This window comes from Astatotilapia calliptera, chromosome 8 (assembly GCF_900246225.1).
Source record: "Astatotilapia calliptera chromosome 8, fAstCal1.2, whole genome shotgun sequence".
Classification (NCBI taxonomy): Eukaryota; Metazoa; Chordata; class Actinopteri; order Cichliformes; family Cichlidae; genus Astatotilapia; species Astatotilapia calliptera.
The window spans coordinates 13,457,678-13,475,183 of NC_039309.1; the positions used below are offsets into that span (position 1 = coordinate 13,457,678).

Here is a 17,506-nt window from a genome sequence, read left to right on the forward strand (position 1 = left end):
ACTACAGTGTTTACATCCATGTTTTATATACACGTTTCCACCATACTGCATGTAAAAATATTAACCATGTCACCAGTTCAGCCCACCCACAACCTCAACAGAGACAGATCACTTTCTCCCTTATTTTCAAAGTTAAATTACCAGAAATGAATAAAGTTTGTCACTATTATTACCTAAATATAATTTAATAATTACGATTTATTCATTAGCATGACAGACTTGTTTAAGTAGATTTAAATGCTCTGAAGCTGCCCCCGTCTTATAAATGCAGAAGTGAAAAATGACAAGTCAAGACACATTCCCCTTTTGGTTTCACTTGAAGGCGTCGTCACTGGTGAGACATCATCATTTCAAACTCACAAACATTAATCAGTTAAAAAAAAAAATGAAAATAAAAAAAATAAATTAAAATAAAAAAAGGTCAGACCTGCCCTTATTTGAATCTCGTCCCATAAATGCCATATTTAGACACAAACGTCTTTAAATGCTGCAGCTGTCAGCGAGATTAGCCACTATGATATTTGGGGAACTGTAACATGTAAACCAGCTGATATTAACATCACATTCTTCTGTTTGTTTACAGCACAGGACGTCCCCAGGGCCGCCCTTGAAGCCATGCAACCTATCGAGTCCTTTTGCTTTTGTCTTAGTAGTCGATGCTCCGAAGTGCAGCAATAGTGGACGTCAGTCGTCGAGGCAACAGCTTGGCAGTCTGTCTGTAGTCTTGTGGTTTAGTCCTAAGTAGAGTTACGATATTTTGCAGGGTGCGAGACGGCTGCAGGCCCAGGGCGTCCATCACGTTACTCAGATAGTCTGTGGAGCACAAACACAAATGTTCAGATATAATTTCGGGCTATCGTGAATTTCAATTGATCCCCATGAGAAGGAGTACGTCATCTGTCCCGCATTTTAGCTACTGTACCGATATCCGTGGCCAGTTGTTTAGTGGAATGAGTGCTCAGCTGGGGGATCAGTAAAATGGCATCACAGTAGGTCTGCATGGTTGCCCGAGCAATGGAGCCCAACCAGTAGTCTGCTGTGTTGTCCAGCTCAGTAAGCTCATCACCTGAAACAGAAGGAGGTGGTCTTTGAGAAGGGCACCAGATTACAAGACATCTCCTCTTCAAATGAGTTGAGTTGTCACTCAAGTGTCTTTGACTTTAGGGAAAATTGAGGGGGATAATTTTCAGTAACCTTGCTCTGGAGGGAAAGGCAGCTTCCCAGCATGTAAGGCCATCTCTAAAGCCGGGTCCTCTTGTGTCACAAAAGGCTCCAAGTGGAGTGGGAGAGACATCAGGTACTGTCCTATCTATGTGGAGGGAAAAGTCATATGGTCTCTGTAAATATGTACAAATGCCACTGTATCCTGTTCATTTATATTTATCAAATGAAAGTTCACTAACATTAGTGATGTACTCTTGGGGTGACAGGCTGAAATTAGGCAGGTCCTCTGTGTAGCTCTCTCCAAGACCAGGTGATTCTTGACTCTTAAACACGAAGCACAAATCAAACAGATTAAACGGATACGGCACATCCACCACTCGAGTGCGCAAACTCAATCCAAAAGCTTTCAGCACACATTCACTCAAATCATCTTGATCCTTATTTGAAATTAAATAACGCAGAAACTTGACACCTCCATCTTGGAGACGAGGCAGAGCTGGTGCTTGATCTGCATGAAGACCGAGTCAAAGGCCAGCTGGTTGGCCTGTTGATTGAGTCTGGTCAGAGCTGTCCTAGGCTCTGCTAACAAGTTGGAGTTACCTGTGCCTTTCTCCTGCGAGGGACAAGCAGAAATAGGAGGAAGTGTCGGGTAAGAAGAACAGCTACAGAAGGACCCTGATAAACCAAGTGTAAGGGTTCAATACAGAAAACTGCCACACCTTTAACGAGTAAAGAAGTTCCATCAGATTGTTGTATTCAGCCACATTTCCCCTCTGAAGGTAGTTGTATTCTTGCCAAGGGTTTTTGGTGGCACTCTTCCTTTCTGTGGAAGTGGCCTCCTGGATGCCTGCCAGGCTGCGTGGGCTGTACGACTCTGACAAGTACTTACCTGCCGTGGCCAGGATCCTATGGGACAGATCGCAAAGTAGACATTTTCTTTAAAATTCCAGATCAGCTTCTTGACTGTGTGCTCACTGTCATTGGGTAAAAATATTCATTCAGTAAAAAGATTCACTCACTTGTTTGACAGCTGTTGTTCAAAGGCCCCACATTGTCTAAGCAACTCTCCACATGTGGAAATGATCCTGCAAACAACAATATTGTTTTTTAAAGCAAGAAGACAGCTTTTTTCATGCAATTATTTTCAATCCATGTGAATTATAACAAAAGGGTTTGTTGTTTTTTTTGTTTTTTAAAAAGGTAATAACCTGACTGAGTTCTGGAAAGCCGTCCAGTCCTCCTGGAAAACCGATGAACTTGGTGTGTCCTCAAGCTTACACTTCTTCCTGATCGACTGGAGTGTTGTGGAAAAGTCTGACACATACCTAGAATCAGCACCACGTCAAAGCTGGTGAATCATCTACAGTAATGCTAAAATCAGACAAACTATATCTAGAGATAAAACATATCTGTAGCAATCCATGCAGTATGTGGCGTATGTGAGTGTGAGTAGAGGCTCTTTACTTGGTGAAGAGGGCTTTGAGAGCTTTGAGGAGGCCACACACTGCAAGTCCATCAGTCAGTCTGACACAGCGGTCCACAGCAGCACCAGCCAGGCCAAACAACTTGCCTACCGAGTGGCTCAACTCTTCTACGCAATCAATTACCTCCCCATGTTCCTGTAGTGGAATGTGCAAAACAGGACAAAATGGACTATATTAGTGTCACTGCTACATACAAACACATTTTTAGCTTATGAATCTCAGCAACTTAACCCTGTAATGGCGAGTTTTTTTAGATTTCTACATCATCAGTGTGATCTATGTTTTCCTTAAAAGCCTGAATAAATTGCACAAAAATGCCAGATGTAGCAAAATTATGCAAATTAAAAGCCAGATATGCAAATTGATATTTAATTAATTTTGTCATTTGTGAGATGATTTAATAAACACTCCAGTGATGGCGGTGTTTAGTGCCTTGTTTCCTTCAAAACTTTGTGTCGTTTTGCTGCAAATAATAAGTCCTCAAAATAATTGTGCTGGAGGAGTTCTGCAGCTATTCCTCACTTTTTCCCTTTTTGCTGTTTTTCTAACCTCGTTCAGTTTTACATGATGCACTTCTCCTGTAATCCTCATCCCATGGAGTTTAGGAACAGTCATGACTTTCATTCATCTGTAAACAGTTTTTGGGTGGATTCTTTTTAAACATCCATTTAGCTTCTGACTTCATGTATCTATTCTAAGGAGAAGTGAAACTTGTTTTCACAGACGATAGGTCCTACCAGTCTTTCTAGGCAACAGCAGACTTTATCAGCAAGTAAACTTTGTTTGAGGGGCACAACAACACTTCAAATCTCTCAGTAACTGGAACACCTGACTGACAACTTGACAAGTTGTTAGCAAACAGGTTCACAACTCTTTCTGTTGTTAGTTCAGTTATAATTAGTTAGTTAGTTCAGTGTATAATTATGATTTGGATAAAGATCAGACTACAAGTAATTACTGCAAAAATTCTGGTTATTTCCATGGTTGAGTTTCTGGTGTGCTCTAACCAAAGGCACGGCGCTGATCTGGATGAGAAGGTGAGCTTCCTCCAGATCTCCATAATGTAGCTGATAAGATTTATAGGGATCATACAGCGCACAGACCAGCTCACTCAGCTTCAAGAGGTTATGTTCACCTGCAGCAGAAATAAGACCAAACATGAAGAGAACACTTTATGTTGTCATCTTCCATGAGCAGTATTTACACATATGGTTCAGGTGCATACCCAGGTGTGGCAGCATGGCTGCTTCAAGGTTGTGTCCAAAGGTGGACGTGGTGTGATGGAGCTCCAGCAGAGTCCCCAGACGCTCCTCTTGGGCTGCCCGCTCCATGGCCGTGCTCAAGCACACAGGTATGGATGGCACCATGGCCCCCAGAGACTGTATCAACAACACTGTCACCACTTCATAAGGCTTCTTGAACACCTGTGTGAATCCAAGATAAAAAAAAAAAAATTAGCACTACAGAGTGTTAGCAAAGTAAAACCCATCAGGTGTCGATCTTGGTACTGCAGTCCATCTCACCTGGCTGCTCCACTGTATTTGGCCGTGCCAAGTGGAGAGCAAGGTGTCGTAGAATTCAGACAGCTGCTGATTCAGATTGAGCTCGCTCTGGGAGAGATCCTGCCATATACTCAGCAACTGGCCCTGAGAACAGCAAAACAGACAGTCATGCACAGAAGCAAATATATCAGAATATGCCTTTGCAGAGATTTATAGGTCACAGAGATGCAGTGGTGCCTACCTTGTGACACTTGTAGTAGTACGCAAGAAGCTGCGGCATTCTGTCGATCTCTGTGAAGACTTTAACAAACAGCTTGGCTTGGTCTGCAGAGAGGCAAAAGCATGTGATGTTTGTACAGTGTAAGCAAACTACAGCAAACCAAAACAGTAAGCACTGAATAAATTCAAGAAACAACACTTTCTCTGGGGTTCTTACCTACAGACATGGAATTAAACGTTGCTACTATCTGTGGGCTGGCCATGGCCTCCAGTCTGTTTTTCAAAGCCTCCAGGTGAACACACTTATCAGAGTAGTCTGGTGTGTCCACTAGCATGGCCAGACTGTTCTGCATGCTGGTTAGCTTAGAAGAAATTACTTTAAAGTCCTGAAAAAAGGAAAGTATGATTACTATCGTTACCGTCAACATCTGCACAATATCGTAATATTATATAATTAGCTTTCAAAGGATAAAAAGCTAATTACAATAGCACTGTAATTACACATTACTCATCCAGTGCCTTGGAAGAGGTTTGACTCTACAGTGGATCAGTTTACAGGATGTGTTGAGTACACTCAGAAAGTTAGATTAAATAACAAGATTAAAGTGCTCCAATATTCTGATCTCTAACACGCATATGAGCCAGTGTGAGTCACATCAGTTCATAATTGGTAAGCAGCAAGGCAGGCAGAAACAAACCAAGAAAAGCTCTGCGGCAGAGTCTTTCTTTCATACCTGTGTTTTGAAGGTCTCCTCAATGTCTGCACTCAGTGTGCTCCATTTGTCTGCTTCCTGCAACGCTTCAGCTGCCAGCTGCATTCGACTCTTCACCTGATCTATCTCCACCAGGACCTGGTTGAAAATATGCATGAAACATACAGTTCAAGCCTCAGAAGTATGGAGTACTCTGCACATTTGAGTCCAGTGCTAGACTTTCACTATTATAATGCTTACTATTAAGCAAATTATTTCAAAAACACAATATACAAAGTATGTATACATGTTCTCCTAATGCACTAGATCACATTTAAATCCTGAATACACTTCAAGTAAGTATTGGAACTGTGCACACACCTGCATGGACTGCACTGTCTCCTGCTCAAATTTCTTGATGTCCTCTTTAACCATGATCATTTGCTCCTTTAGAAAAGAGGCCTCCTGTTTCAAAGCCTCCACATCTCTCAGCACTCGGGGCATATTTTGAAGGGCTTGGTTACTGCTCTCTACACAACAAATGAAAACACAACTCTAACTTTTTAACATGTCATAGTTAAATTCAACACAATTTTATCCATGCAGTACTGGTACACAGTATAAATACAAATGCCATGGCGCTTGATATCGTAATGTAGAAACCCACCAACTCTGTAAACTCAGTAAACTGTAAACTTCCCTTTCTGTTAGTGAAAAGAAGTTTTACATATTTAGCTGAGATGTCATGGAAAAGGGAATCCAATTTCAACAGTATTTGTTAGTTTTTCCTACATGATAAAGAAAAGCTTCTGTAGGAAGTGTAAGAAAGGTGTCAACAACTGAAAAGGCATTTTTAATCTCAAGAGTTTATTTCTTTCCTGATTAAATAAAAGTTAACAATAACAACAATAACAATAATAATAATTAGGGCTTAAACAGACCTCATCATACTAAATCATACTTTTTATTAATCTCTGGCTCTCTTCCACAGCACGTCTTTTATCATGGCTTCCTTCTTTCAACCGGTCACAGCACATTGCCGTCCCTCCCTGAGGTGGAGGTTTCTGCTGGAGGTTTCTTCCTGTTTAAAGGGAGTTTTTCCTTCGCACTGTTGCCAATGTGCTTGCTCATTGGGGGTCATATGGTTGTTAGGTTTTTCTCTGTATGTATTATTGTAAGATCTACCTTACAATATAAAGTGCCTTGAGGCGATGGTTGTTGTGATTTGGAGCTAAAACTGAATTGAAGAACTAAAGGTAAAAGAAAACCAGAAAATGTTCTGGTAGTTTATTGGCCAGACTGACCTGTAATTTTACAACAGAAGGTTTCTGGTAATTAACAGAAAGTTCTATAGTCAATAGTGAAAACAAATTAAATTTTTATGTCATTTAACTGTTTGTTTATCACTTTCGTATATTATTCATGACAAACAGATCTTTATAAGCAAGAAAAAATTTAATAAATTACACAAGTACAAATTTTAAGCCAGCTCTGACACCTCTGATCTAGATACACAAACTCTTAAACTGATGTATGAATAGAACATAAATCTTCTCAAAGACAATTTCTCATTACGTGTTGTGTTCACGTCTAACAAGTCATTTTCTCATGGGTGTTTGTCCAGGTAGAGATCTGGTGAATGTAAAGGCCACAGTAGATGATTCGTATAATTTTCCTACACCTAAAGCCATTCAGTGCTCACTAATGACCTGCTGATGGGGACACCATGACTCTTTCTGTAAAGTTTTCCTTTAATTTGTCATCAGAAGATTTCATACAGCATGCAGTTTCCAAATGCACAAACCATAGTCCTTAATGACAACAAAGACACATGGTCACGTGGTTATGGTCCTTTTTAGAGGATTGTGGGGCAGCTGAATTGTATTGGTTCTACAGAAGTATTTATAAAACTGACTTTGCCGTTTATATTAATGCAATAAATGCAGCAGAAATGTTCTTGTAGCATACTGCATTAACTGTAAATGGGACGTAGTTTACTAAGTTAACAGTGTAGGCCATAAAGGCAAATTACAATGGTGAGGACATCACTAAAGACGCACTGGCCAATGCAAACTACTGACCCTCGATAGCATTGTTGACTTCCTGGATGAAGACCTGCAGCTTCATGACCAGTGTAGCAGCGTGTGCGTCTGCCTTCCCCGGCGCGTCCTTCTGCACCACCTTGAAGGCACCATTCACCCAGTCCTTCACGTCGAAATCATCGTCCAGGAATTTAGAGAAATCCATCTCGCTGCTTCGTTCGGCCAAACTCTTCCGCTGCAGTCTCTGTCATCGACCCATTTCTATCGTTACGCTAGCTAATTTTTCCCCAGCACCGGCTTCGACACGAATATAAAATAAACAGCCCACGAAAATGAAATTATCATGACAACTAAATAGAGTTCCAACAATGCGACGGCCTCCTCCAGAGTTATTTTCAAAGGTTTACGGCTTTAAAAGACTACAGGGAGCACATATTTCTAACTAGTACTGACTGCAGTGGTAATGCTGACAACAACTTCCTGTAGCGCTTTCTATTTACCTTCCCCCTAAAAACAAATGCTAAAAAAACGGGCCGGCTGCCCAATAAAAATCCCATCAACAGACTGAGGAATGTGCGTTCTTTGTAAACAAAGTGTAAATATCTGTTTGTTTTTTAAGAAGCATGATATCTTGAGGGCAGTTCATAAAACAGTAGCACATAAAGCGGCGAAGAGGGGTCACATTAAATTGGTCCGTACAGAAACATTGATAAAGGAACCGTAAATGGTATTTCTTGGAAAGTGGACAACCCCAGGTTAAAAAATTCTACCAATCAAAGTCAAAATTAAAGTTAAAAACATTACATCCGAACATATTTTATTATTTTTTGTCATAGCCAATACACTTAACTAGGGTGACCAACCGTCCTCTTTTCCCCGGACATGGGGGAAAGCCATTCGTACTTTGTATAGACATATAGTCTCTGGGCTGCGTGGCTGTGACTCTGTACACTGGTTATTTGCTGTACCCTGGATACAGTGAATATGCCATGCTACGATACATAACGGAGACCCAAGGACAACTCCTGGGGAAAATGTTAAGGGCAAAAGACTGCCACGTTTTTCTGCAGAGAGTTAAATTCCTACATCTACCACTGGAAACTCAAGACAACTGAACAATATTTTCAGGAGTTTGAGATTCAGTTTGTTAAAAAAAGAGGTATAAAGTTACATTCTCTGGATGGCCTCTTACATATCCACCTCATCGAGGATCAGGATTATGCACATACAACTGCAAAAAGGTGTGATATCCTGATGTTTGTTGAAATGGTAAAGCACTTGCTTCACCTCGATCCAAAAAAACGAATGACACCTGATCAGGTGCTGGACTATGCGTTTACAAAAGTGTGCCCTGCTTGCACCAGTGTAGCTCCTATGTTGAGTCCTGTTATGAACACATAAACTACTTAAGGACAAAGAAGAACGAGGCGTCAGATAGCAGGACAGAGTCTCCACACCAGCCCACCTCTGACACCAGACAACCTGCCCAAAGGAACTTCCCTTCCTCTGCAGCGGAGAGAAAAACACTAGTGAGCCCCCCGCAGCCAAAACGGTTTTCTCCCTTCAACTCAGAGGAACAGCCCCAATCTCATCAGGCCCAGTCAGAGTAAAAATGCTGAGACAATTCCAATGAAAGCACTGTGTAAAAGAAAGCATCTGGAAGTAGATAAAAAGGATATGAGTGATGCAGAGCTTAAAAGAAAAAAGACTGATTGGAAAGATGTGCACAGAAAAACACTGTACCAACATGAAAGGACAGATCATGACCAAAAGAAAAACCACTGTTCTAGGGGTCCATCCTGCTCAACCAGTGGCTACAGGACACAGAATTCCATCTCGCCAAGTAAGAGGAAGCCAGATGAAAACATCTTTGAGACGTCAAATAAGAGGGCCAGAACCAACTGCGAAAACAGCAAGAGCCACACCTTTAATGACAGTTGGGATGAGGACCACCGCTGCAGAGAAGCAAAAGGAAGCAGAGTAACAGGTGGAGAATAGGCAAAGGAGGGGTAAGTGGTCCGGGTGGCGTGGTACTGACAGAGATGATCCGATGAGTAGTTCTTCTAATAACTATGACGGCTAGCACTAACTGCGGTTAGCTGAAGACTTGGCGAAGAGTGATGGTAAGTGCTGGTATTAAATACCGGCAGCTCTATTGCCGGCAGGCGTGGAAACACACATGAATGCAGTGACTCAGCTTAGGGGTGGAAACGGCGACTCTGTGGAAAAACCCGGCACTCACCCAGACCATGACAATCAGTATGTAGTGTCACTAACACTGTGGGACTCTATAGGGTTCTCTGGTCCCTTCCTCAATCTTGTCCTTCAGTGCTGCAACCACTGCATGTCATTAACGTTCTTCTCGTTCCAGGAGATTTTCCCCTTCTCTATACTCTCCTGGGAACATTAATCCATCAGTGTCAGATGAACTGTTCAAACTGTACTTCAGCTGCCCTAAACTCTTCACTCTTAACCTTACCTTGTTAACAGGAAACAGAGGAGTTAGAGGATTAGACGGGTGAGATGAAAGCAGATCCTGAGAAGTGATGAACAAGGCTGCACGCGAGCACATAGATATGATAGGCAGTAAATTAGGCAGAAGGTATGGACCCAAACTTAGTGCTGACATATGTTCATAACACTGGAATAAGGATCAGTAATTACAGGATTGCACGGACAATTTTTATGGATGAACTGCACGGGGATCTGTATGAAGTCTACATGAAGTCATAATCTGAGCATTATTAGTAGTAGTAGTAGTAGCATTGTTATCTTCATCATCATCATTATTATTATTATTATTTTGAGTTTCTTTGGATATGAAACCAACAAAATAACATTGTGACTCCTACTATAAACTGTCAAATAGAAATGTGGCATTATGCTTTAATTGTGGGTAAAAAGCTTTTCTTACCCACATGTTTGAAGAATTTCAAACATATTTAACCTGGACCATAAACAAGACTTTTTCCTAATCTGTTCCGGGGTCTCGAATCTCTGATTTGCCATGCTTTCATCTTGACCAGGAGGTGGGCCAAGAGTTATGTTCACTTAAGTCCAGGACATGTGGAGAAGTAACACAATTGTCTAGAAAAGGAGACAGTGAGACACAATCACTAGCAAAAACAAAAGGTTTTGATTAATGATTAATCTTAAAATATGTGCCAGGCTGCTACTACTAACTAACACAAGAACAAACAGCAGAGGCTGGTCAACAAATCAATTCACAGATTATTCTCAGAGAAAGCCTAAGTGGTCACAAACACACAGATCACATGAAGCAAAGTCAAAAGGCACTTTGGCACTGGCAGTGTCTTCTGCATCAATTTGAGCTCCTCAGATTACATTGCCTCCACAGGAAAAAGTGTGGTTTCTAAGACAGGGCAGAGAGAGCACTAAACTAAACTAAACTAAACTAAACTAAGGTGACCAACCGTCCTCTTTTCCCCGGACATGTACACTTTCACGTTCTGTCAGGGGTGTCCGGGGGGATTTTCGAGATTGATGAAAATGGTTTTTCTATAGGCCTACAGAGGATCCATATGTGCGACGTCATCCCAGAACTGCTGCTTTGTGAGTGGTTGTTCAGCCTCACAGACGTGACAGAGCACGCCTGATGATGTTTAAAAGATGCGAAAGCGCAAATGCAGCTTTTCAGACGAACTGCAAAAGAAATTTCCCTCATACCGTCCCGGTACTGGTCATTTTTCTTATACAGATGAGGCCTTACTTCTGTACCATTATTTAATTCCAGAGGTTTTTCAGTTATCTTTTTGCACTTGTTGTCTTGTAAACCCTATATGACATTTTTTATTTCACCATTCATTAACCACATAGAAAAGGCATCGTTTGAGTATATTAAAATTTTCTTTAAGCAAACAGCATTATTAACGTTCTTCATGACTGGGCCAAATGTCCTCTTTTTTGGAAATCAAAATAGTCCCCCTGCACTTAACAGTGTTTCGAGGGAATGACACTCAGTGGCTTTCACAGATCTGCATTTAACTATATGTGTTAGAATTCAAAAATAATCTTTTCATCAGAGATAGCTGACAGAAGTTCCTGAGTGGGCATGTGCATCTTGTGCATCTTCTGCTGGCCTTTTATTTTATGATGTTACACTGGGTCTTTTTGAATAATTCTGGTTAAAAAAGAACCAGAATATATTGAAAGAGTTACACTAATGATTCCAAAACAAACGGCGTTCTCTGGGAAACCATGGTTTTACACACTGTTGACATTCTGTAACTTTTCATATCCTTTCCATATGCTGTGACAGACATTTATCACTACACTGAGATCAGTCCCAGAAAGTTATGCAAAATGAAAGGCAATAAAAGATTGCATGGAAAACAGGGCTGTGAAGGAACGGAAAGCATAGATCAAACATACCTCAGTGGGTGCTTAGAGCAACCTGGGAGCTCATACATAGGTTACGCAGCTATTTTAACAGTTGTTCGGTTCAGTTTAAAGAGATGGGAATACTTGATGATATTAAGAACACAGTGTCGCAGGCTGTGTTCACTCCTTCCACTCTGATGTCCGGGCGAGGAGGGCTGCACATGGCTCAGATATTACTGTGTCTGGTTACGTTTGTCATAAGTGCCTTCAGAGGAGGGAGCAGCCATACCTACTGGAACTACGCCATGTTTGCCTGGTCTTTCTGTCCCATCATGACCCTCATCATCACCATCATTGAGATGTTCATGCTTGACCCACTGCTCAAACTTTGCCTGGACTGGAGAGATTTCACCACAGGGATGGCCATGTCCTCCGCGCTTATGACTGTCAGCGTTGCTATTTTCTATGCCAATTTCTACATCTGCCGGACATGCCTGCACGGGTGGATTGTGAGCATATTTGCTTTCTTGTCCGGCATCGTCTACATACTCGAAGTGGTGAAGGACAAGATCTTCGATAAGAGTACGGGGAGCTACCTGTCCGCCCTACCTGGATTCATGAAAGTTATGGAGGCTTTCGTGAGCTGCATGATTTTTGTGTCCCTGACCGGTTACAGAGACTCCTTCCCTCTGATCTTGTGTGTTATAGCATACGCCATTCCATTTCCCATTATCCCTATAATCATTGCCACCAACATCCTCAAGAAACTCAAGAATTGCTTGCCTTTTAATCTGGACAGGTTTGTCTTTATATTCCTGGTCATCTCCGTTGTGCTCTATGTATTTACTGCTATCATGTGGCCCATTTTTATGTTCAGACACAACCCTCGCCCCAGTGACTGTCCACCCAGCTATTGCATATGGGCCATTCAGTTCATGGTTGCCTTTTTCACCTATGTCAACCTCATTCTATTCGTACTGGACCTCATTTTCACTCTGCTTGGTATCTGTGGCTTTAAACGCCCATAAACTGGTGCCTTTCTTTGTCAATCAAAACTCTTTTAAGTTGTACTTCAGGTTAACAAACACCAAAAAAAAAAGGGTTAAAATCTCATTTTTGAGTTTCTATAATGCTTTCTGAAACTGGTATATTGAGGTCCATGTAAATAGACTAAAGCATATGGCTATAACACACTTGTGTTTAATCTGCATCAGCACTTCAGGATGTCATTGTTGGGTAGCTTGACAGATAGCTCTACAAAGTTTAATACCATGAATGTGGATTATAATTTCTGTTTTTATAGTTTCTGTATTCTTACCATTATAAAATTGAGTATTTGAATATTGCTTTGTTATGTTTTGTCAAACTGAAATGCACAATGAGTATTTGAAGTGAGGCATGAGTCAGTTTCGTGTGTCCTCCCTCTGCCTCACTGTCTGATTGTAAGTTTTATCTCCCCCACAATAACATTTGTGTTATCTCACAGCTCCTTACTACCACGCTCTTATTAACAGAATACTTTTACAGCAGTCCTTGTCATTTTCCACCTGCAGCTACTTATGTTGAAATCCACTTATCTGATTCAATATTATATAGTATTCATAATCATGTCAAGCTCTGACCTGCTATTTATCATATATTCCTGACTGTGCGCACTATTGTGATCATTCCTGGTTGGTGACAATCACCTATTTAAAATCTTTGTACGTATGAATGCAGTTTAGGGGGGTTTATGCTTCGTTCTTGCTACAAATGTGCTGCACGTTTCATTTCCTCTGCCTAGAGAAAACTGATTGAGTGATTTTTGTTTTAAGATGTTGCAAAAATAATAAATTTAGTGCCTGAAAAACTTTTGACATATTGTCCTTTTTAATTAAAAAGCACAAGGTGACAATGTTAATGAAAAGTTACTTTTATCACATCATGGTTATTGTAACAGCAGATGAAAAAAGAGGCCATAACCAAAAGATTAAAACCACAGAAGAAAGCAAACTATTACTATAACATTGTACCCTCTACACACAATAATAGGCAGTATAGTCAAATGTCATCACCGTGGCTGCTGAATGCCATCAAACTGGGATAGTGAGAATGCAAATGCAGCAGGGACGTTGCACAGTAAGTAGCCATCAGGCAGAACCTGTTCAGCAAATGTACACATTAAGTAGTATTTTTTTTAAACTACTTTAACAAAATAGTTAAAGTTCACATAAAAACAGAACTTTATAGTCCCAAAGCTGGAAGAGTCAGCACGCTGCTGTTATTCAGGCGTCCTCTGGTTCTTCAAACTCCACAGTCTCCAGCAGACCCTGAAAACAGAAGTAGTGGGAGTTGCAGTAGACCGGAGGTTTGTGGGCACATGAATCCACAACTTCTGGCTTTAGTGATGCAAAAGGGTTGGCTCCACTTCCTTTCATGTCCATTTCCAGCTCCAGCAGAATTTGCAAAGAGTAGGTCATCTCTGTCTCACTGCAGACGAAGAACAAGCAGACATGATCAGCAGACATTACACGCAGCAAAGCATGGCAAATGGGCACATTAGCTCTCAGTGATAAAAGAGCAGAAGCAGCAGAAAGTTTAGGCTCGGCAGACTGCTGTGCACTTGTAAGATATAATGTATAATACAATAATGAAACTGACAAGCATGTCACCTGATTAGAATGTAAAACTGACTGTTACAGTATAGCTTATTAAACTGAAGATCCCACATGACGCCACTTAACGCAGGATCTTCTCATTTCCCCAGAATTAGTTGCTCAGGTTCTTACTTAAAACCCCTCACAGATCTCTTATTTATTCTGCCACGCCTGTGTAGCTGAGGTATTCTCACTGTCTGGCTGTATCAGCATCAGTGCTTGTAAATGCAAATGACCCGGTGCTCCTCACAGGCCGCGTGGGCTGTGCCTTTCCAGTGATGGACAAAGCACTCTTTTTTTCTCCCCATTGTCCCATATTATCAGCATCAGTGCGTTAAAGATCTGTTGGAATGAGTAGTTCTCCAAAGCTGCAGGTGCATATTCCCACTCACTGAGGTTATACAAGGCCAAGATTCCTCATTGGCTGAAAAAGCTGCTCCTTAATTCTTAATAATCCAAATACTGAAGATGTATTCTGGATTTAATTCTGAAGATGTAATGTTTGGCATTACTCTTGAACTTGCTGGGTTTTACTGCAGCAGTTTCAGCTGCTGACTGTGATGGTGAGTAATCTTATCCCTAAATACACGCCGCTAGGAATATTCTTACTCCCATTAAACAAATTAGGATTGTTATCCAACACACTGTAGCTTTAAGTAGCATTAGCATGCCATAACAATACTATCAAAAGTCCTCGTCATGTAGAACAGCCAAGGTTTTCTTAGTTAATGTTGTACTATATTTGATTATTATTGATGAACTAACATGTAAACAGAACATTAATGTAGTAGTTGAGAGAAGCTGAGCTCATTTTAACTATTCTAGACAGCAGTAACTTCATATCTGAAGTAAAATAATGCGGTGTGGATCGCAATGTTTCCCTTTAGCAATAAAATGTCATAAAACAGAAATGTAACCAAAAAAAGTTAAAGAACCTGAAAACTAAATATAAATGTAATAAGGTCAAAATGTCACTCACGTGAGAGCAGTGAAGAGAGAAGGAATTTCATAATCTCTGAGAAGCAGGAGAGTTGGAAGCCAACCCTCGTCCAGACCTTGGCTGGCATCAAATCCTTAATAAAAATAAATAAATACATTTAAAATAGGAAGGAAAGAAAACCAAATAATGAATAAGATCTCTTAACTTTTTATTGCTCAGTAAGAAACAGGCACACTATTATGTGTTTATATAAGGGAGAAAAAAAAATTCTCACCAGGATGAAATCCAACCACCAAATCTGGCTTGGCTGCCTCCTCTTTCTCCACCAGCTCCTCCCAGAACTGATGGTAGAGGCCCTTGTAGGCGCTGATGTAGACTCTCTGTTTGGGTCCAAAAGCTCTGAGGGGAGGCCTCACAATGGGGCCGTCCACCACCTCAGGCCCCACCATGACTATTTCGATCCCCTGGTGTCCGGGGAACATGTTGTTCAGCTCATCGTAGTCGGTCAGTCTGGCTGACAGAGTCTCAGTGTGGCCTGCTCCCACCAGGTGAATGGTGAGAGGTTTGGATAAAGGGTTTAGACCAAACAGCCTCATCCCCCAGGCTATTGTCAGAGGCCTGGAGAAGAACTCGCTGCAAACCCTCCACAGCGACTGCTTCAGATCGTCATCATCTGGCCGAGGCCGACCAGCGTTGGACCACAAGTCGTTCATGTTTTTTCCATTTAAAATGGGATCGAGGCGTGCTGTGAGATCTCCCTGCATGGAGAGCCAGTCATCGAAACCTTTTACCTCAGACTGGGATTTGGACCATTTTTCTGTAGGAAACGGGAGGTCTCCTGAAGACAAATAAAACTGGCAGTTTGAGCAAGGTTAAAACGGTTTGTTAGTTTTTTGTTTTAAATTCACATTATTACTTTAGCATAATATTGTAAAATAAAAAATATCATAGCAGTTTACACATTCACACAAAACCCTCAGTTTCCCTCTGGGGTTGGGTCAGACACGGCATGTAGTCGAAGAAAATCTGCTAAATCAGACATTTGAAGCAACCCACTATGTCCGATACTTCCTTTTTTGGAATATTTGGAAGAATCTTCACTTTACCTTTAAACACAAGCCACTCCACAACTCTGTCGATGGCAGCCAGTCGCAGCTGTGAGCAGGACTTCTTGTGCTTGGGCCAGTCTTCCTTCTGACACTCTTTACAGCAGTAGTAAGTATTCAGACACCTGGAGAGGAAAAAAAGATCTGGTCTGTACTGGCAGTACAAACTCACTGGATAAAATCTGAATACGCTGCTTTTTTACTCTCTCTCTTTACCTGGAGCAACGCTTTAGCTTCTGTGGGTTGGAAAGTTCATTCGGTCGCTTTTCACAATAAGCACAGATCTTGAAAGATTCCTCCATCTTCTCAAACATCTCTTTTTGGGACCGGAAAGTCATGCTTTTATCCTTGGTCTGCTGAACAGCCCTGGAAAGGAAGATTCAAATTATTAAAGATCAATGGGATACAGCTGATCAGAGCCTGAAGATGACAAACATCATGCCATGTGTTCATCATACTCTTATATTCATGCTGTAACCTTCAGTTCTTTTCTCAGTGGTGGGTGGGAAGAGCGTTTTTTGCTTTAAGCTTCATGTTTACAACTTGGAACAAGTGGAAAAACCATATACTGTATATAAGGTATGTTTTATACACAGTGAACCCATAAAGAAAGTCTTGAAACAGGCTTCCACTACCTCACTGTTTCAAGACTGAAAATGGCAATTCAAACTTCAAGCTGTCGGTGAAGGCCCCGCTCCTCCCGCATGTGCTTTCACTCATCGGCCACTTTCACAGTGCTCTGTGAAAATAAATGTACATTTAATAAAACTGGACTCCACACATTCCACTTACCTCTCGGTTTCCGTCATCTCGAACCGAGCAAATGAGTGTGACACAGACGCTTTTCAGCTGCTTCCTCTGCTGCTGCTCCTCTGTTTTTATGATACGTGAGCGGTCTGTTGGGGGGCTGCAGTGCCAGATATAGCACCTGTGCTCTGCCTTCTAGAAACGTCTGACAACTCCAGACCATTCCTGACTTCACAAGAGCCAGACTCACATGAGGAGGTAAAATGCATGAATGAATGAGTAGATGTACGAGTAGGTTTTATGACGTAACAACCCCCTAAAAATTTAATTTATCATTGCATTTATGGTGTTACGGTTGTTTATTTATCGATTGCAATAATTTGTGGGTTTGATATATTTTCACCCCAAATTACTTTATTATTATTTTTATAACTGATTTATTGCCCATGGTTTCAATAGTAAACCTGGCCCAGAGTATGTACTTCTGGTATTTACACATAGCCTAATAGAAGATTTTTGCCTAAACCTGAATACATTTTTCCCCTGAAAATGAAATGATATAAAGAGAATAAAGCCAATCAGGCAGAAAGCTATAAAGAAACACTGTTTCCACTAGTCCAAAACATGCCTTGG

At 41.2% G+C, this 17,506-nt stretch overlaps 3 protein-coding genes across 3 annotated transcripts; 1 reads left to right on the forward strand and 2 right to left on the reverse strand.

Moving 5' to 3' along the window:
- Nucleotides 1-4: 4 nt before the first annotated feature.
- Nucleotides 5-7,626, reverse strand: cog7 (component of oligomeric golgi complex 7). Its single transcript, XM_026178715.1, has 17 exons — nt 7,143-7,626; nt 5,443-5,591; nt 5,104-5,220; nt 4,587-4,755; nt 4,392-4,474; nt 4,172-4,294; nt 3,874-4,072; nt 3,656-3,783; nt 2,629-2,783; nt 2,373-2,489; nt 2,184-2,249; nt 1,884-2,070; nt 1,637-1,777; nt 1,404-1,487; nt 1,195-1,309; nt 923-1,066; nt 5-813 (listed from the first exon to the last, which is right to left on the reverse strand). The coding sequence occupies exons 1-17, from the start codon at nt 7,306-7,308 to the stop codon at nt 647-649; spliced, it is 2,310 nt and encodes a 769-aa protein (XP_026034500.1). The 5' UTR covers nt 7,309-7,626; the 3' UTR covers nt 5-646.
- Nucleotides 7,627-11,578: 3,952 nt separating this feature from the next.
- LOC113028389 (myeloid-associated differentiation marker-like protein 2) lies at nt 11,579-12,472 on the forward strand. The gene has a single exon (XM_026178627.1). It carries the CDS (start codon nt 11,579-11,581, stop codon nt 12,470-12,472), a length of 894 nt encoding a protein of 297 aa, XP_026034412.1.
- An 894-nt stretch (nt 12,473-13,366) lies between these two features.
- On the reverse strand, nt 13,367-17,030 carry LOC113027839 (putative protein MSS51 homolog, mitochondrial). The gene is made up of 6 exons (XM_026177660.1): nt 16,919-17,030; nt 16,343-16,492; nt 16,127-16,251; nt 15,295-15,858; nt 15,060-15,153; nt 13,367-13,913 (listed from the first exon to the last, which is right to left on the reverse strand). Exons 1-6 carry the CDS (start codon nt 16,933-16,935, stop codon nt 13,709-13,711), a joined length of 1,155 nt encoding a protein of 384 aa, XP_026033445.1. The 5' UTR covers nt 16,936-17,030; the 3' UTR covers nt 13,367-13,708.
- Nucleotides 17,031-17,506: the final 476 nt, after the last annotated feature.

What these genes read in the sequence shown, in the direction of transcription:
- cog7 (XM_026178715.1), bottom strand. Translation starts at nt 7,308, where the DNA reads ATGGATTTCTCTAAATTCCTGGACGATGATTTCGACGTGAAGGACTGG. An exon ending in GTTTAATTCCATGTCTGTAG is followed by an intron (nt 4,475 to 4,586) that starts GTAAGAACCCCA and finishes GCCTCTCTGCAG; the next exon opens with ACCAAGCCAAGCTGTTTGTT. An exon ending in ACAACTGGCCACGGATATCG is followed by an intron (nt 814 to 922) that starts GTACAGTAGCTA and finishes TGTGCTCCACAG; the next exon opens with ACTATCTGAGTAACGTGATG.
- LOC113028389 (XM_026178627.1), top strand. Translation starts at nt 11,579, where the DNA reads ATGGGAATACTTGATGATATTAAGAACACAGTGTCGCAGGCTGTGTTC.
- LOC113027839 (XM_026177660.1), bottom strand. An exon ending in GGTGGTTGGATTTCATCCTG is followed by an intron (nt 15,154 to 15,294) that starts GTGAGAATTTTT and finishes ATTTTTATTAAG; the next exon opens with GATTTGATGCCAGCCAAGGT. An exon ending in TCTCTCTTCACTGCTCTCAC is followed by an intron (nt 13,914 to 15,059) that starts GTGAGTGACATT and finishes CTTCGTCTGCAG; the next exon opens with TGAGACAGAGATGACCTACT.